Raw genomic sequence first — 15300 nt, forward strand, 5'->3', positions numbered from 1 at the left:
CTAAAACTTTTGACAGTGGGTCATCGGTATGTGTTCAATCACATGTGTTCCGTTTCTTATTTTTCACTTGAGCACACATGTAAGTTTTGAAGACCATCACAGTAGCAAATGCATCGAAAGATGGATAGTACCTAGTGGGCAAAATATCCTGAAGTTGTCGTGCTGCATCGAAAGTAGTGTTGATGAGAAAATGGGTTTTATTCCTGATTATTGTGGGTAGAGAATACATTGTCTGCACCCACTGGAGAATTATTGTTGGTGCAACTTCACCCACTGCACCCGTGGCTCCTACACTAATAGGCCCATGGGGCATGGATAACGCTTCGGCGATACCTATCGCATAGAGGCTGCAATGTGGCCCTTAGAGTACAGTGTCAGACCCCCAGAGGCCGGCGTTGGACCCAAGGGTCAGCGAAGGGCCTCAAAGGCCCCAGATGGGGCCCCAGAGGCTGATGTGGGCCCTCAGAGGCAAATGCGTGACGCCCAAAGGTAAGTCTTTGGCCCCCATAGAACAAAATACGGCCATCAGTGGCCGGTGTAGAGACCTCATAGGCCAGTTGGGGGCATATAGAGGCCAGTTTAGGGCCCTCAGAGACCAGTACAGGGCCTGCAAAGGGCAGTTTGAGACCATCAGAGACCGACTTGGGCACTCAGATGCTAATGTGGGTCCTTACAGGCCAGCATGGGGCCCTCAGAGGTTAGCGTGGCCGCCGTGGGGCCCTTAAAGACCAGCTTGGGTCGGCGTTGGACCCCAGAGGCCAGCCTCAAAGGCCAAAGATGGGCCCTCAAAGGTGATGCGGGCCCTAAGAGGCCGGCATCGGGTGTTCAGAATCCAGTGCGGGGCCCTCAGAGGCTAATGTGTGCCCTTACAGCCCAGCATGGGGCCCTCAGAGGTCAGAATGGGGCCCGGAAAGACTGGCATGGGCCGGCGTTGGACCCCAGAGGCCAGCAGAGGACCCTCAAAGGCCAAGATGGGCCCTCAGAGGCCGATGCGGGCCCTTAGAGGCCGGTATCAGGTCTTCAGAATTCAGTGCGGGGCCCATAGAGGCTAATGTATGTCCTTACAGGCCAGCATGGGGCCCTCAGAGGTCAGTGTGGGCCCTAAAAGACCGGCATGGGCCGGCGTTGGACCCCAGAGGCCAGCGGAGGGCCCTCAAAGGCCAAGATGGGCCCTCAGAGGCCGATGCGGGCCCTTGGAGGCTGGCATTGGGTCTTCAGAATCCAGTGCGGGGGGCCTCAGAGGCTAATGTGGGTCCTTATAGGCTAGCATGGGGCCCTTAGAGGTCAGTGTGGGGCCCTAAAAGACCGGCATAGGCCGGCGTTGGACCCAAGAGACCAGCGGAGGGCCCTCAAAGACCAAGAGGGGCCCTCAGAGGTCGATCCGGGCTCTTAGTGGCCGACATCGGGTCTTCAGAATCCAGTGCGGGGCCCTCAGAGGCAATTAAAGGCTAGTCTTGAGACAGAAATGAGGCCACCAGAGCCTGTGTGAGGCCCTCAGCCGCCGGTTGGGCCCCTGAGACCGGTTTAGGGGCCCTTAAAGGCCAGTGGAGGGCCCTTAGAGGTCAACGTGGGTCCTCAGCGGTTAATGTGGGCGCTTGACCGCCACTGAAGGGCCCTCAGAGGTGAGTGTAGGACCCTCAAAGACCGGTATGGGAGCTGTTAATAGCTGGCGTGGGTTTCTCGAGCCTCGTGACAATCGAATACGGGCCAGGGCCCAATACGCCCATGGGGGCCCATCGGTTGTTTGGGGGGGCCAAATGATATGATGGCCCCCCCTGATTTGCCTTTGGGGGGGGGCATGGCCCTGATGCCCCCCCCCCCTGCGACCGCCACTGAAAACAGGGAGTTGATTTTTCCCCCATTGACTTATAATGGGGAGGTCGAGAAATTGACCTGACCTCATAGGCCATCGATATCAAAATTCCGAGATATACAAATTGTAGCTACTAATGACCTTATAACATCCTGCGACTTTCAAAGGCCTCCAACATCTACTGTAGCTCTGGCACGGTGACAAAGTTGCAAAAAAGTGACTTGAGGTTGGGTCATTCAAAGTGACCTGGTGACCTGACCTTAACCCGCGCACCGACGGGGGTCTGCGCCAACTTCGCACCGACGGGGGGGGCGGATGACCGCCCCCCCCCTGAGATCTCGAGAACGAAGCAAGATAGCGATAAGCGGTAAACGGCATCGGATACGCACGGACAAGGTCTACAATTTTTTAAAGGTCATTTTCAGGTCAGGTCAAAGATGACGTCACAGGGGTCGAAAAAGTTAAAATGGCGGCGCTAGAAATGGAGAGAGTTTTTCTCGAATAACTTTCGAATTAGTCAAGATAGGAACAAACTAAGGGCACCATCGTGATCCTCTTGGCAATCCGCATCGAATGATATATATGTTGACCTCGAAAGGTCAAGGTCAAAGGTTGACCTCAGGTCACGTGACCTCGAGGTCATCATGTATATCATTCGATGCGTCTTGACGAGCTGAACACAATGAGACCATCCGCGCGGCTGTATCTTGTTCCTGTACGGAGTTATTGGCAAAAAACCGCCGGTGACCTTTGATGACCTCACATGACCTTACAGCTGCCCAACAGCAGAACAGACCTCAAGGTAGTGAAGGTTGATCGTATATGAAGTCATGTATGGTATATGGGGCCATTCCGACCCGTTTTAGTGGTAAAAACAGGGAGTTGATTTTTCCCCCATTGACTTATAATGGGGAGGTCGCGAAATTGACCTGACCTTAGGTCAACGACATCAAAATTCCGAGATAAATAAATTGTAGCTACTAATGACCTAATAACATCCTGCGACTTTCAAAGGCCTCCGACATCTACTGTAGCTCTGGCACGGTGACAAAGTTGCAAAAAAGTGACTTGAGGTTGGGTCATTCAAAGTGACCTGGTGACCTGACCTTGAAAGTTAGGAGGTTAAAACTTGCACACCATGTGCAAAATTGATGAGAGAATAGTTTTACCAAATTTCGCGGCGCTACGCGCCGCGGTTTTCCCGCTATCCGCAAAAAACCTCAGGGGGGGGCGGATATCCGCCCCCCCCGTCGGTGCGCGGGTTAAAAGATAGGAGGTTCAAACTTGCACACCATGTGTAAAATTAATGAGAGAATAGTCGTACCAAATTTCGTAGCGCCGCGGTTTTCCCGCTATTCGCGAAAAACCTCAGGGGGGGGGGGCGGATATCCGCCCCCTCCCGTCGGTGCGCGTGTTAACCAGGTAGGTAAGTACGTACCATTATTCGTACTAGTATCCTTTGCACAAATCATATATTTCAATATACCTAAGTCCTTTGCCCAAATCCTCTATTTTTACAAATCCGTATTTTCTGATCAAATTGCAAAGTGCCACGATTCGGCTATTTCTATTCCTATTCAGCATTCGGTCCTGTGGTGACAGGTCATGTTTTTTTTTTTTTTTGGCCGGTCAGAAACAAGCCTTGACACGGCTGGTCACTCAGCCTCGGAGCTTCTATCCCGAGAAATAAACCTGTGTTTGACTTGCACTACAGCTTCTTACGGGAGGCGCATTTCTTTCAAAATGTGCAACATAGCTGTTTTCAGAGCCCAGAGGTTTGCTCTCGATGGTCTTGGCTATTTTCGGTAACGTTTGACAAGTTCATCCTAATCGTTTCCACCAAAAATCATTGAGTACCGTTTTTGTTTGTTTGTTTGTTTGTTTGTTTGTTTGTTTGTTTGTTTGTTTGTTTGTTTGTTTGTTTGAGATTATGGCCCTTTCATTTATTCCAGCACCACGGCAATTGAACTTTTGTAAACAAAACTGTAAAACAGAGCGAACCGAAGACAACGTATTTATCTTGATTGGCTCTATGCTGATGCTGATGATCATGATGCGGTTTCTTGATGGTGAAATCATATGCTTTGTTTCTTCAGTGTCATCAGCATGCTTCTTTTAGACAATCCACTAATCTATTCCCTGTGCATGTATATTTCTTGTTCTCAATGAATGTTCTAAAGTACCTCATTCATAGTCGGTCATCGTGATCTTTACCGTTTTGCACTAATATCTGGCAAAAACATTTTTTCTAGGAGAAGACAGCTGACATCTTTTCGCTCGGATGTGTCTTCCACTTCATCATCTTCTCCGGAAAGCATCCTTTCGGCGATCTGTCCGACAGGATGGCAAACATCCAACAGGGAAAACCGTGGTGAGTATACGTCTTCCTCTTAAGAGGGGTTTTGCTTATACATCCGCGAATGGCTTTGGTGATTTACCACTTACCAGGCTAGAAAATTAAAACAAACTAAATTATGCGATAAGCTATTACGTGTTTAGCTATGAAACATTAAGTACTAAATAGCAAACTAAACCTACATATATCTTAATCTGTTGAGTGCTTGAGCAAGGAGCATAATACAAGCGTAATACACAAGTTTTAATGACCGGATCTCCTTGAAATTACCAAAATCGAAAAAGCTAAATATTTATTCGTTGGTATTCGTTGCTATTCGATAAGATACAAAAAAAAGTGATGAATTTTCGGTCACGGACCTTCTTCTGATCTAACTATGTTTTTGAATATATGTTTGAATGTTTTTGAATATATCTATATGTTTGAATTGTACTTCAAAAACATAGTTAGATCAGAAGAAGGTCCGTGACCGAAAATTCATCACTTTTTTTTGTATCTTATCGAATAGCAACGAATACCAACGAATAAATATTTAGCTTTTTCGATTTTGGTAATTTCAAGGAGATCCGGTCATTAAAACTTGTCTACATATATCTTAATAAATAAGCAATGCAGTTTTTTTTTATTTTTGGCAGAAATTCGACGCTGTGCACGGGCTAGTTAAAATTTGAGCAGCATACCGTGTCCTTCAACAGGGGCATCCATACAAAAGTTGTTTTAGCATTTGCTCTGGTGCTCATTTCTGCCGGACTTGGGGCTTATTATCCATTTTTAGGAGGAAAATCCACGGCACGTAGCGTCGCAAACCTTGAAATAGGCGAGACCGGGCTGGAGTGGATACCCTGGCGCTTTTCTCGAGGCAGCGCTTCATTTTTGAACTTGGTGAAATTCTTTCTATGTCAATGTGATCATCATATTGACATAGAAATAGTTACCCAATTTGATATGTCGTGAAACGCCTTCCTCCTCACAATAATAACCACCCGACTGGGTAATGCGTGACACTACGTCTCCCGCAACGGTCGGCGACCGTCGTTCCAATGCAGTGGTCGCTGAAAGTGATTGCGGCAACGCACACTCTAGGAGTTCGTATGACGCGTCCACTTCATCACCCGAATCAAAATCAGTCCCGTAGTGATGTCGACGGCACTTGACGGTGAACGTCACGATCCATCAGACACGGCGTCTCATTGTCCCCGCTGATCACGCGAGGCGCACCGCCCGCCTCCGCCCACGACGGCTCCTTGACGGTGTCCACTTGGAGAGCCGCTCGTCGTGAACTCTGGTTTCGTCATCCAGACGGTACAGGACCGGATCTGTCTGCTGTACATACGTACGGTTTGTTGGCGTTCTGAAAACGAGCATGAAAATTGTCTGCTATGGCGTTGGCCTTCTTTTCTTTTTTGGTGGTGGGATGCGTACGCATGCAGTTAAAGCGCTTTTCTTCTCTTTTTAATTCTTTTCTTTTTAATTTGTGTGCGTCATTTTTTAATTTGTGCTTTCTTTTTTACGTAAAGTTTTCAGTGGCGTCGTGAGAGGTGGGCGGTGCTGCCTTTTTCGTTATTTACCCCGTTTACATGAGTCATTCAGCCTAAACGGAAATATCCGATTAGCCAGGGAACGGAAAAATGCGTTTCGGTGGCCCCGTTTACATGAGCCTTATCGGAAAAAACTCGTTCCGGAACGGATAATTCCCTTTACGCCGGCAGCCCGAAAAATACGGATATTTTGCGCATTTTTACATGTCTGGCGCAGCTCCTATCAAGCATTATTTCAGTCCCACACACAAGGGGGAAAAGCTCAAAAAATTGAGCGCTCAAAAAATTGAGCGGGCCCCATTATGAAGGAATAGGCGAAACGATGGTATTTTACAATGCCTTTAGCGTCACACCCCGACTGGAAAAAATGCACGCTTTCGTCGAGAACTCGAGCGTAGTTGGGCGTTTGCGCCGAAATTTTTCGGCGTACTTCGGCGTAAATCGACGGCTTGCGCCGAAATTTTCGGCGTACTTCGGCGTAAATCGACGGTTTTCTCTATCTCTCTATCGCAAACGGCTCCGGAGCAGTCGCGAAAAACCCGTCAGGGGGTGGCACCAACCCCCCTCGGCCGGCGAGAGTTAAATGTCTTCGGGAGTTAAACATCTTAAATATCACTTATCTTGTCTCGTGTTCGTCTCAGGGTATTTAAGTCATGTTCAGTGAACCTGATTGTGACTCTCCCACGGCGGGAACAGTTCACCGATCGAGAGTGAGGTTATGGATTGTCGGATCCCCTAGTTCAGATAACGTATGCTATCGTTTGCGTATTGACCGTTGTGATTCCTGTATTTCCGGCGTGTGGTTTGCGAGCGGACGCTGGCAATCGGTCCCGCGTGGCCTGGTATCTGCCCGATCCCATCGGCCGTGCTTGCACCACGCCTGTTGAAGGCCCCGTCAGGCGTCAGTCACCGGCTGGGCACATACTGCTGATCAGAGCCGGGCAACAAAATAAAGGTTACGTTATGGAACATGCCAGTGAGTTTGTGAGTCAGGAGATTTTGTGATAGCGAACGCTGGTGCTCGGTCCCGCATGGCCTGCTGATGTCTATTGTCTGCCCGATCCCGTCGACCGTGCCAACAACCGTCTGTAGACAGTAGTCACTGGAAGACAGCCACACACACACGCCAGCCCCCCCCCCCTCGACGAAAAGTGCGTGGCTACAGCCTGCAGCCATCAGTAAGCCTGGAAAATTTTCGGCGCATGAAGCACGGCTTGGTAAAATAATTTTGGCGCATAAACCCTTGCGCCGAAATTTCGGCGCATCACCTCCGCCGAGAACTTCAGCGTAGTGGAGGCATTTTTTCCAGTCGGGCGTCACACTACGGCAAATATCGTATCCAAATAAGGTATCAATGGCAAGAGGGAGCAACAAGGTTTCTTCTCGAACACTCGCCGTGATAATTTATATCGGTGTTTTTGGAAAGAAAATGCACAAAAGACGCTCAACTTTTTGAGCGCCACTTGTCGTTCGGGACCGCGATACTCAATAAATTGAGCGCCACGACAGACGACAGTCAGCTGGCGCTCAAAAAAATGAGTGCCGGCCAGCATCTACACTCAATTTTTTGAGCGTTCTCCGTGACAGGTGAAGCCGGTACTGGCTGCCATTTTTGATGTTCTGTTCGTTGAAATACGTTAAACTGAGTTGAAACAGAAATGCAGGAAGTTGAATGCTACGTGGCACCTTAACTTTTCACAAACCCATGGCATCATGTCACATTTTCCGCTAGTAGTTTTATCGGTCGCCTTTCGGATTCGGCACACCTCAGATAATTATACAGGGCTTGAATAATCCGTATGAATACTGTATTGATATTCTCTGACTGTACTGGGAGAAGGGAATACGTGAATACAGAAAGACATCCACCCACGCTCGAATATTGGAGAATTATAGCAGGAAAAACTGTATTGCCACGGTTACAACTTACAAGGCCGTCGGCCGCAAACAAACAAAAATACTATACAATGTGGGTTAGATTCACAAACATCATCAAGTGTGGAACACAGAGACGAGCAAAACAACATCACATTATCGCATGCCAGCCCGACCACATTGGAACCGGGTGACCTGCGACCGGAACATGCGTCTTGCCAGCATACATCACAAAAGCAGGAGGCAGTGTCGTACTGCTTTGATCCAAAATATGCCATATAACAAATGATATAAACGACCTAAGCTCGGACTAAGCTAATCATTATCAAATCCTTAACATGTAAAGGACGAATGGAAACATCGAGTCTCAGACCAGCAGTAGCAACCATCACAGTAGCAACATCACAAAGAACACGCGGCATTATCAGACAGCCGTTTTGTTATCGGGCTACAGGCGGCGACGGCGTGGTTGCAGACCAGCTGCGAGGTAGCGGCGTGCGGGCAAAAGGCACGGGCACACCTCCATGTGGCCGTGCAGACAGTGCGCGGTCGGCGTCGCATAGTGGGCGGCATCGGGCTGTCCCGGGGCCGTCGAAGCCGCACAGGTTGTCGGCGCATGTTGGCGCGCGCGGTCACCACGGCCAGCTGCTCACCGCCAGCACAGACTGCGCAGCGTCGCCGCTCCACCGGCCAGAACACGCAGACAACCCTTCTTGCAGTCGCACAACACGTAGCCAAACTCATTCACCTGCTCCACCATGTTGTTGATGTCACCGAGTCGTTCAAGTTGTGGCTCGTGCCGTCGAGCATGACCTGCCCGATCGGACACGGGTCAGCGGCTTCTGCTCCAGCGAAGTCTTCATCTTGGTGACGTCTTGCTGATCTCCACAAAGGCTGAGCAGATGACCTTACCCACAGGGACGGCCGACGTCCTCGCCAGCGACCGCTTGGTTGTGCAGACCTGCCAGAAAAAGAAAAGCTGTTTGGTGATCTCAAACGATTTTTTTCTTTATGCAGTGGAACAAAATGGAAAATATGTCATACAACAAGAACTAAAAAAAGATGCAGCCTAGGTCGTCTAATAAATGGGTGCAACATTGATAACATTCGTCATTGAATGAATTCTGCAAATGCTTTTGATAAAATGTGTGGTGATTATAAGGAGACCATTTTACTATAAAATTGCTCAGGATTCCCTATCTGGACCTGTCAAAAAATCCTGACTGCACACCAACAATGAGCATTAAATCCGAAACCTCTACCAGGTACCTAGGGATAATTAAATTCTGATTCAGGAAAATATTTCACATCATACAAATAAAAACCTTTACTATATTGAAACTGAAAATGTGATGCCGATCCAGTGACATAAGGGTCTCAAAGTATAATAATGAATTAATCTATTATAAATTTGGTGGTGACTGCCGACTGGCGTCTGGCGGCCTAGACCTTGAGGCTTGAAAGTGGCCTTCCTTTTCCGTTGACTCTGATCCTCCAGATGGAAATGATAGGTATAAAGGATCATTTTTATCTTATTTCATATGAGCCAGTCAGCAAAGTGGCTATCCTGTTTCAGCATTCACACACACAATAGTTGACTGTCAGTCTGTCATGCTATCAGTGTTGTGAAGTAACGAAGGAGTTGAGTTTTGTTGATTATAAATTGTGATGTCATGTAAAGGACTGGAAAATGAATGTGAAAACTAAGGAAACATATTGGCAGAGTATTGTCACTTACTATCAGGACATATGGATAGAGAATACATTCAAATTAATAAGAAATGCCAAATATCAAGGTACTCAATCACTGATAGCAGTGGACTATCATATGTTTTAATGTCAATTATATGAAAGTTAAGGCTGAAACTACCTTTTACCTCATCATACCTAATGAAAAATTGTGTGAAGAAAACATCCACAGCCTCTTTGAAGCACTTAGACCACTAAAAAACAAAAATTTTCACGTAAATATGTTGTGTCTCCTTCCTTCAGAACATCATATCGAATGGCGCCACTTTCGTCGACAGTTACTTATCTGCACGCAAATCGAGGAAAACATGAATTGATTGACGTTTACGTGTTTCCAAATTTAAAATCACAGCATATTCAAACTTTTCAGTGTACCTTTTAACATCTAAGTATAACTAAAACGATAAAAACTTACCTTCAACACAAGGACAACGACAACCACCCGACCGGAGACGTCGCGACGAAATAAACAAACGGCGCCGCCAAATGAAAAATATTCTCCGATATGGGTAATGTGAAATTGAGTCGCAATCATTTTGGGTAGTATGAAAAATGCTCTTTCCAACAGAACCCTAGTAAAAAACGTGAATGGACAAAAAATAACTTTTATTTCGACATAAATATTGGCCTGTTTTTAAGTCATCCTGGTATGCCGTAAGATTTCGACCTATAAATTGGTGTTCCCCCAATCATTGAAGCTTGAGCAGTGAAAAATATGAAAGCCTAATCTGTTTTGCATCATTAGTGATTCTCCTAGGGTGTTGCCATTTCTCCCTAGGTGTTGCGAGTTGCTTTTGCAAAACGTGTTCCTGAAACGGCTCAATTTTTTGAGCCCTCAGCATTACGCCTATGGGAGCCTCTGACGTCACACGCTCAATATTTTGAGCGCTCAATAATTTGAGCTTTTCCCCCTTGTGTGTGGGGACGACGGTGAAAACAGGGCGCCTGGGGCGATTTGATCAAGGTTCGTGAAATTTACACGTGACGTTTGGCATATAGAAGGCCCTTGGAGCGGGAGCAGTTCGAAATATCACGTGACCAATATGCCCTCCGGCGCCCTGTTTTCACCGGCGTCCATTATTTGTGCTTGTTTTAGGCTTAATTTACTTGATTCTTTAAAGTTTTGTATGTAGAATTGGAAATAATCATGGCACAAGCCATTATTTTACTTGTGTGCTGTAAAAGAAGCGTGATTAACTGTCAGAAAGCAAGAAAACAATTGAGGTCTTGGACAACATTGAAGAGCACATCTATATTGAAAGTCTTTTTGGTCTCAGAAAAAGGCTAAGACAGCTCATAATAGTCATAGCTCATCATGATGGACCTCCAGTAAGTTGACAAAATGAAAATGCATGAAAGGATGTGCAGGATGGTGCCACACTTCAGAAAACATTGGTATGAAAGTGGGTGGTGCGGGATTGTGTATACATTTTTGGTTGACACATTTGAAGCACTTGAATATTCCAGCATTTTATTTTCATTTTTTGCTTTAAGCTGCTCAGTTCTTCAAAGACAGGGGTCAGATCAGTACTAGGTGAATTGTGTAGTAGATGTGACCTGTGCTGTGCATTGCTTGACTGTCGGGTGCAACACAGTATCCATCAGTTCCATGTGTTTTAGTCATAACAGAAATTACATCTACTCACCACCAAACTTTGAGACACTATCAGTGCAATTTTCAAAATGCATAGAATAATCCACTCTCAATCACACCAGGTAAGATGTGAAGATGAAGTCCGAGTGGTACCTATGTGGTTTGGTAGGCTGGTTGACCTTGTAGATTGGTAGGAAGTAGTTTGGTATAATAGGTTGTAGGCATGTAGGTGTGTTTGTAGGATGGTAGGTTGAAAGTTAGGTTGGTAGGTTGAAAGTTAGGTTGGTAGGTAAGGTTAGGTATGATTCTACAAATTCCACAAAACTTGCCAGCTACCTGCTTGCACCATCCGAGATTAACCAAACTTTCAGAGACCTTCCCACCACTGAAGAATCTACTTCTTTGGAACAATTATCTAAGAACATTTAAATATTGGTGGGGGGGGGGGGGGGGCAGATGGCAGTGTCACTGAGTAAATTTGGCTGTGTGTCTTGTGTATATTTTGGCATGCAGCCAAGTTCCTGTCCCAACCAGCCTGCGTGCCCTGCCGTCTGGTGGCTGTTCGCTGAAGCATAAGTTATCTGAATCACTGCTAGGAATTTTGAAGTACCTAGGTAGAGAAAATTTTTGGGAGCATGTACTAAAGCAAAATAAATCAAGCATCATATCCAGTGTACCAAGCACTAAATGGCACTACCATGCTGTTCCAAGTGGCTATAGGGAGCGACTGGCTGGGAAGGCTATGTTGGTTGCCCTGGAATTGAACCCTGATTGTTGAATCTAAGAAATAAGGAAATTACCCCTAAACTAGAATGCTTCCCTTTTGAAGCATAGGACGTTCCTCTCAACACTTATGTAGGTACTTCATGAATCTGCCACAATGGCGCGAAATCAGGGGCAAAAAGTGGATTTCATTGTCATTAGGCCTACCATTCAACATAAATATGTATTTGATGTGTAAACTAAAAAATTTCATCTATAAAACATGCATATTCATGTCATTTTCTGCTAGATGCGCAAAAAATCCGTTTAGGCCTGACGTCCTAAACGGATATTTCCCATTAATTCATCGGATATTTCCGTTCCGCGTAATCGTCATTTTTGCGCGCCCAAACCAGTTTACATGAGTCGAAACTTGCGCACTTTTCGCTAAACGGAAATATCCGTTCTAAACGTCATTTTCGCTGACTCATGTAAACGGGGTAATTGTTTCTTTCTTATTTTCGCGTTGTTTGCGTTGGCGCTGTTCGCGGCACGGGTGTGCGGTGCGGATTTTTTTCTTGTTCATTGTTTTTATGTTCCTTTTTTTGCTATCCCTTCAAGCGTTTGGCCCTGCGATGCTGTATCATAGCCACTCCGCGAAGAGTGACAATAGTTAGGTGATACATAACCCACTTCACATATATTTTTCCTAGTTGCTCCCGTGACTAACACATTCTAACCCTCGCCCGTAAAGGGTGGGTGGGGGGGGGTCAAACGGACCCCCCCCCCCTCGGTTTTTCGCGAATAACTCGCGTAAAAAGCGGCCGATCGCAACGACACTTTCAGTACCCTCGAGTTAATCAATTGTACACCTACCCTAAGAATTTCATGACCCTGACCATAATGACCTATGACCTGTGACCTATATTTTGAGACCATGTTTGGCCGGAATCGCGATTCGGCGTATGTCGGCTCGCATTAGCCGCGCAGTGTCCCAAAATGTGCCAGTTTGGGTGGGAAGTAACATCCAAATCAAAATAATTTTCCACTCTCACCTCAAATTTTCCAGAGCGATTTTTCACTCCCTAGTTTACCAATTAAGAGCATCTGCGTGCACTTTGTACCTCCCTCCATATTCGATTCAGTGATCTTTTAAGGCAGCTCCCACATCCTCCAACACTCACAAATTAATTGTTGATATCTGTTTTCTGCTCTTTTTTGTACTCTTCTAACTGGCAATTTTCCACTCTCAGCCCCCTTTATAGTGACGAATATTCCCCTCTGACACCTAAGCCAAAAAATAATTTTGGGACACTGTAGCCGCGCGTTGCGTTTGCAGTCTTTTCGTGGTTTCAAGCGTTCAAACATGGGATATGATGCTGCTCCAATGCATTAGGGTGGATGTCAAGGTTACCGGAAGGTCAGGTCAGGTTATTGACCTTTGATGACCTCGGTTCGCTTTTTCGAGATTTACATGTTTCTAGGCTAGTTTTTGGAGCTGCATTCGAATTTAGCTACCATTTGACAATTTACGAAGTAGTTTTTGGTGCCTTCGTAACATGTTACGAAGTTGTCAGAGGCGGTTGACACCTGCTACGAATACCCGGCAAAATCCTTGCTGGTTGACCTGACCTGACCTGACCCGACCTGGCCTAAATGCATTCAGACGTCATGTTTGATCATCACTGACATGACATTCGCAATTAGCACCCCGAAAAAAACCCATAGCAGCCACGTTTTACGACGTTCTAACAGGTCCCGATTTTCCTGACTTTTGGGTCATTGACCTGACCTGGAAGGTCAACCGATGACCTAGGACCTTTAAATTGGGTATCATCGGCTTCCTCTCGTCACGGGCAAAACGCTCGTTTTTTCCGCGAAGCTCTAGCTGGGGCGAAACGGCAAGGGGGGTCCAACGGACCCCCCCCCCCCTTATACGTTCGTGGCTGGAAAAACACCAATACGGGCTAGGGCTAAGATTCCAATGTCAGAAGGAATCGCACTACCGTTTAGTAACATGTAACATTTAACAAGGTATTATCACGCGCACCGACGGGGGGGGGCGGATATCCGCCCCCTGAGGTTTTTCGCGGATAGCGGGAAAACCGCGGCGCGTAGCGTCGCGAACTTTGGTACGACTATTTTCTCATCAATTTTACACATGGTGTGCAAGTTTGAACCTCCTAACTTTTAAGGTCAGGTCACCAAGTCACTTTGAATGACCCAACCTCAAGTCACTTTTTTGCAACTTTGTCACCGTGCCAGAGCTACAGTAGATATCGGAGGCCTTTGAAAGTCGCAGGATGTTATTAGGTCATTAGTAGCTACAATTTGTTTATCTCGGAATTTTGATGTCGGTGACCTAAGGTCAGGTCAATTTCGCGACCTCCCCATTATAAGTCAAATGGGGAAAATCAACTCCCTGTTTTTACCACTAAAACGGGTCGGAATGGCCCCATATACCATACATGACTTCATATACGATCAACCTTCACTACCTTGAGGTCTGTTTGCTGTTGGGCAGCTGTAAGGTCATGTGACGTCATCAAAGGTCACCAGCGGTTTTTTGCCAATAACTCCGTACAGGAACAAGATACAGCCGCGCGGATGGTCTCATTGTGTTCAGCTCGTCAAGACGCATTGAATGATATACATGATGACCTCGAGGTCACGTGACCAGAGGTCAGCCTTTGACCTTGACCTTTCGAGGTGAACATATATATCATTCGATGCGGATTGACGAGAGGATCACGATGCTGCCCTTAGTTTGTTCCTATATTGACTAGTTCGAAAGTTATTCGAGAAAAACTCTCTCCATACCTAGCGCCGCCATTTTGACTTTTTGACCCCTGTGACGTCATCTTTGACCTGACCTGAAAATGACCTTTGTAAAAATTGTAGACCTTGTCCGTGCGTATCCGATGCCGTTTACCGCTTGTCGCTATCTTGCTTCGTTCTCGAGATCTCAGGGGGGGGGGGGGCGGTCATCCGCCCCCCGTCGGTACGAAGTTGCCGCAGACCCCGTCGGTACGCGTGTTATAATTACAGCGTTTAGTAACATGTATTGATTGTATAAAGATACCTATCAGTGTTGGCAAATGAATGTTTGAGTAAATTTACCAGCTGCTGGTTTCGTCAATAGGTACATATAAGGTGGAATCAAATGCGAAAAATGCTTTTTGATTTTAGAAGTGTTCTCTATAGCTAAACTTAATCCAGTGCTGCTAATCTTTTCATAACATTTCTAACATTTGTGTTCTAATCCTTGCATTTTCAGCCTCGCGAACATTGAAGATCCCAAATCAGTGAGCGTAGCGACAAGGCATCTGATAGAAGAAATGCTACAGATAGATCCAACGGAAAGGCCATCGAGTACGTACGTGGTCAACCATCCGGCTTTGTGGACAACAGAGAAAACGAAGGAGTTTTTTTCAGGTTAGCATTTGAGTAGTAAAGTAATCTTGAGAATTTGACACATAACCCTCGCCGGCCGAGGGGGGGGGGGGGGTGCCGCCCACCCATAGGGTTTTTTCGTGATAGCTCCGAACACGCTGGTGATAGAGAGCTGAAACTTGGCCTACCTAACTTTTGATGCAAGCCGGATCTTCTGACATCAACCGCATTTTCGAGTTAGGTCAGGTCACTGACCTATGACGTCATAAGTGAACCTCTG

At 46.5% G+C, this 15300-nt stretch overlaps 1 protein-coding gene across 1 annotated transcript in view; it reads left to right on the plus strand.

Annotated features, from left to right (window-relative positions):
• The window catches only part of LOC122374558 (serine/threonine-protein kinase/endoribonuclease IRE1-like), a 48770-nt gene that overhangs the window by 25534 nt on the left and 7936 nt on the right, over positions 1-15300 (plus strand). The window contains exons 7-8 of the mRNA XM_043353369.1: positions 4066-4184; positions 14905-15062. Coding sequence (XP_043209304.1) covers positions 4066-4184; positions 14905-15062 — 277 coding nt within the window. The remainder of the gene's footprint in view (positions 1-4065; positions 4185-14904; positions 15063-15300) is intronic.

This window comes from Amphibalanus amphitrite, unplaced genomic scaffold (assembly GCF_019059575.1).
Source record: "Amphibalanus amphitrite isolate SeventyFive unplaced genomic scaffold, NRLGWU_Aamphi_draft 001672F_arrow, whole genome shotgun sequence".
Taxonomy (NCBI): domain Eukaryota; kingdom Metazoa; phylum Arthropoda; class Thecostraca; order Balanomorpha; family Balanidae; genus Amphibalanus; species Amphibalanus amphitrite.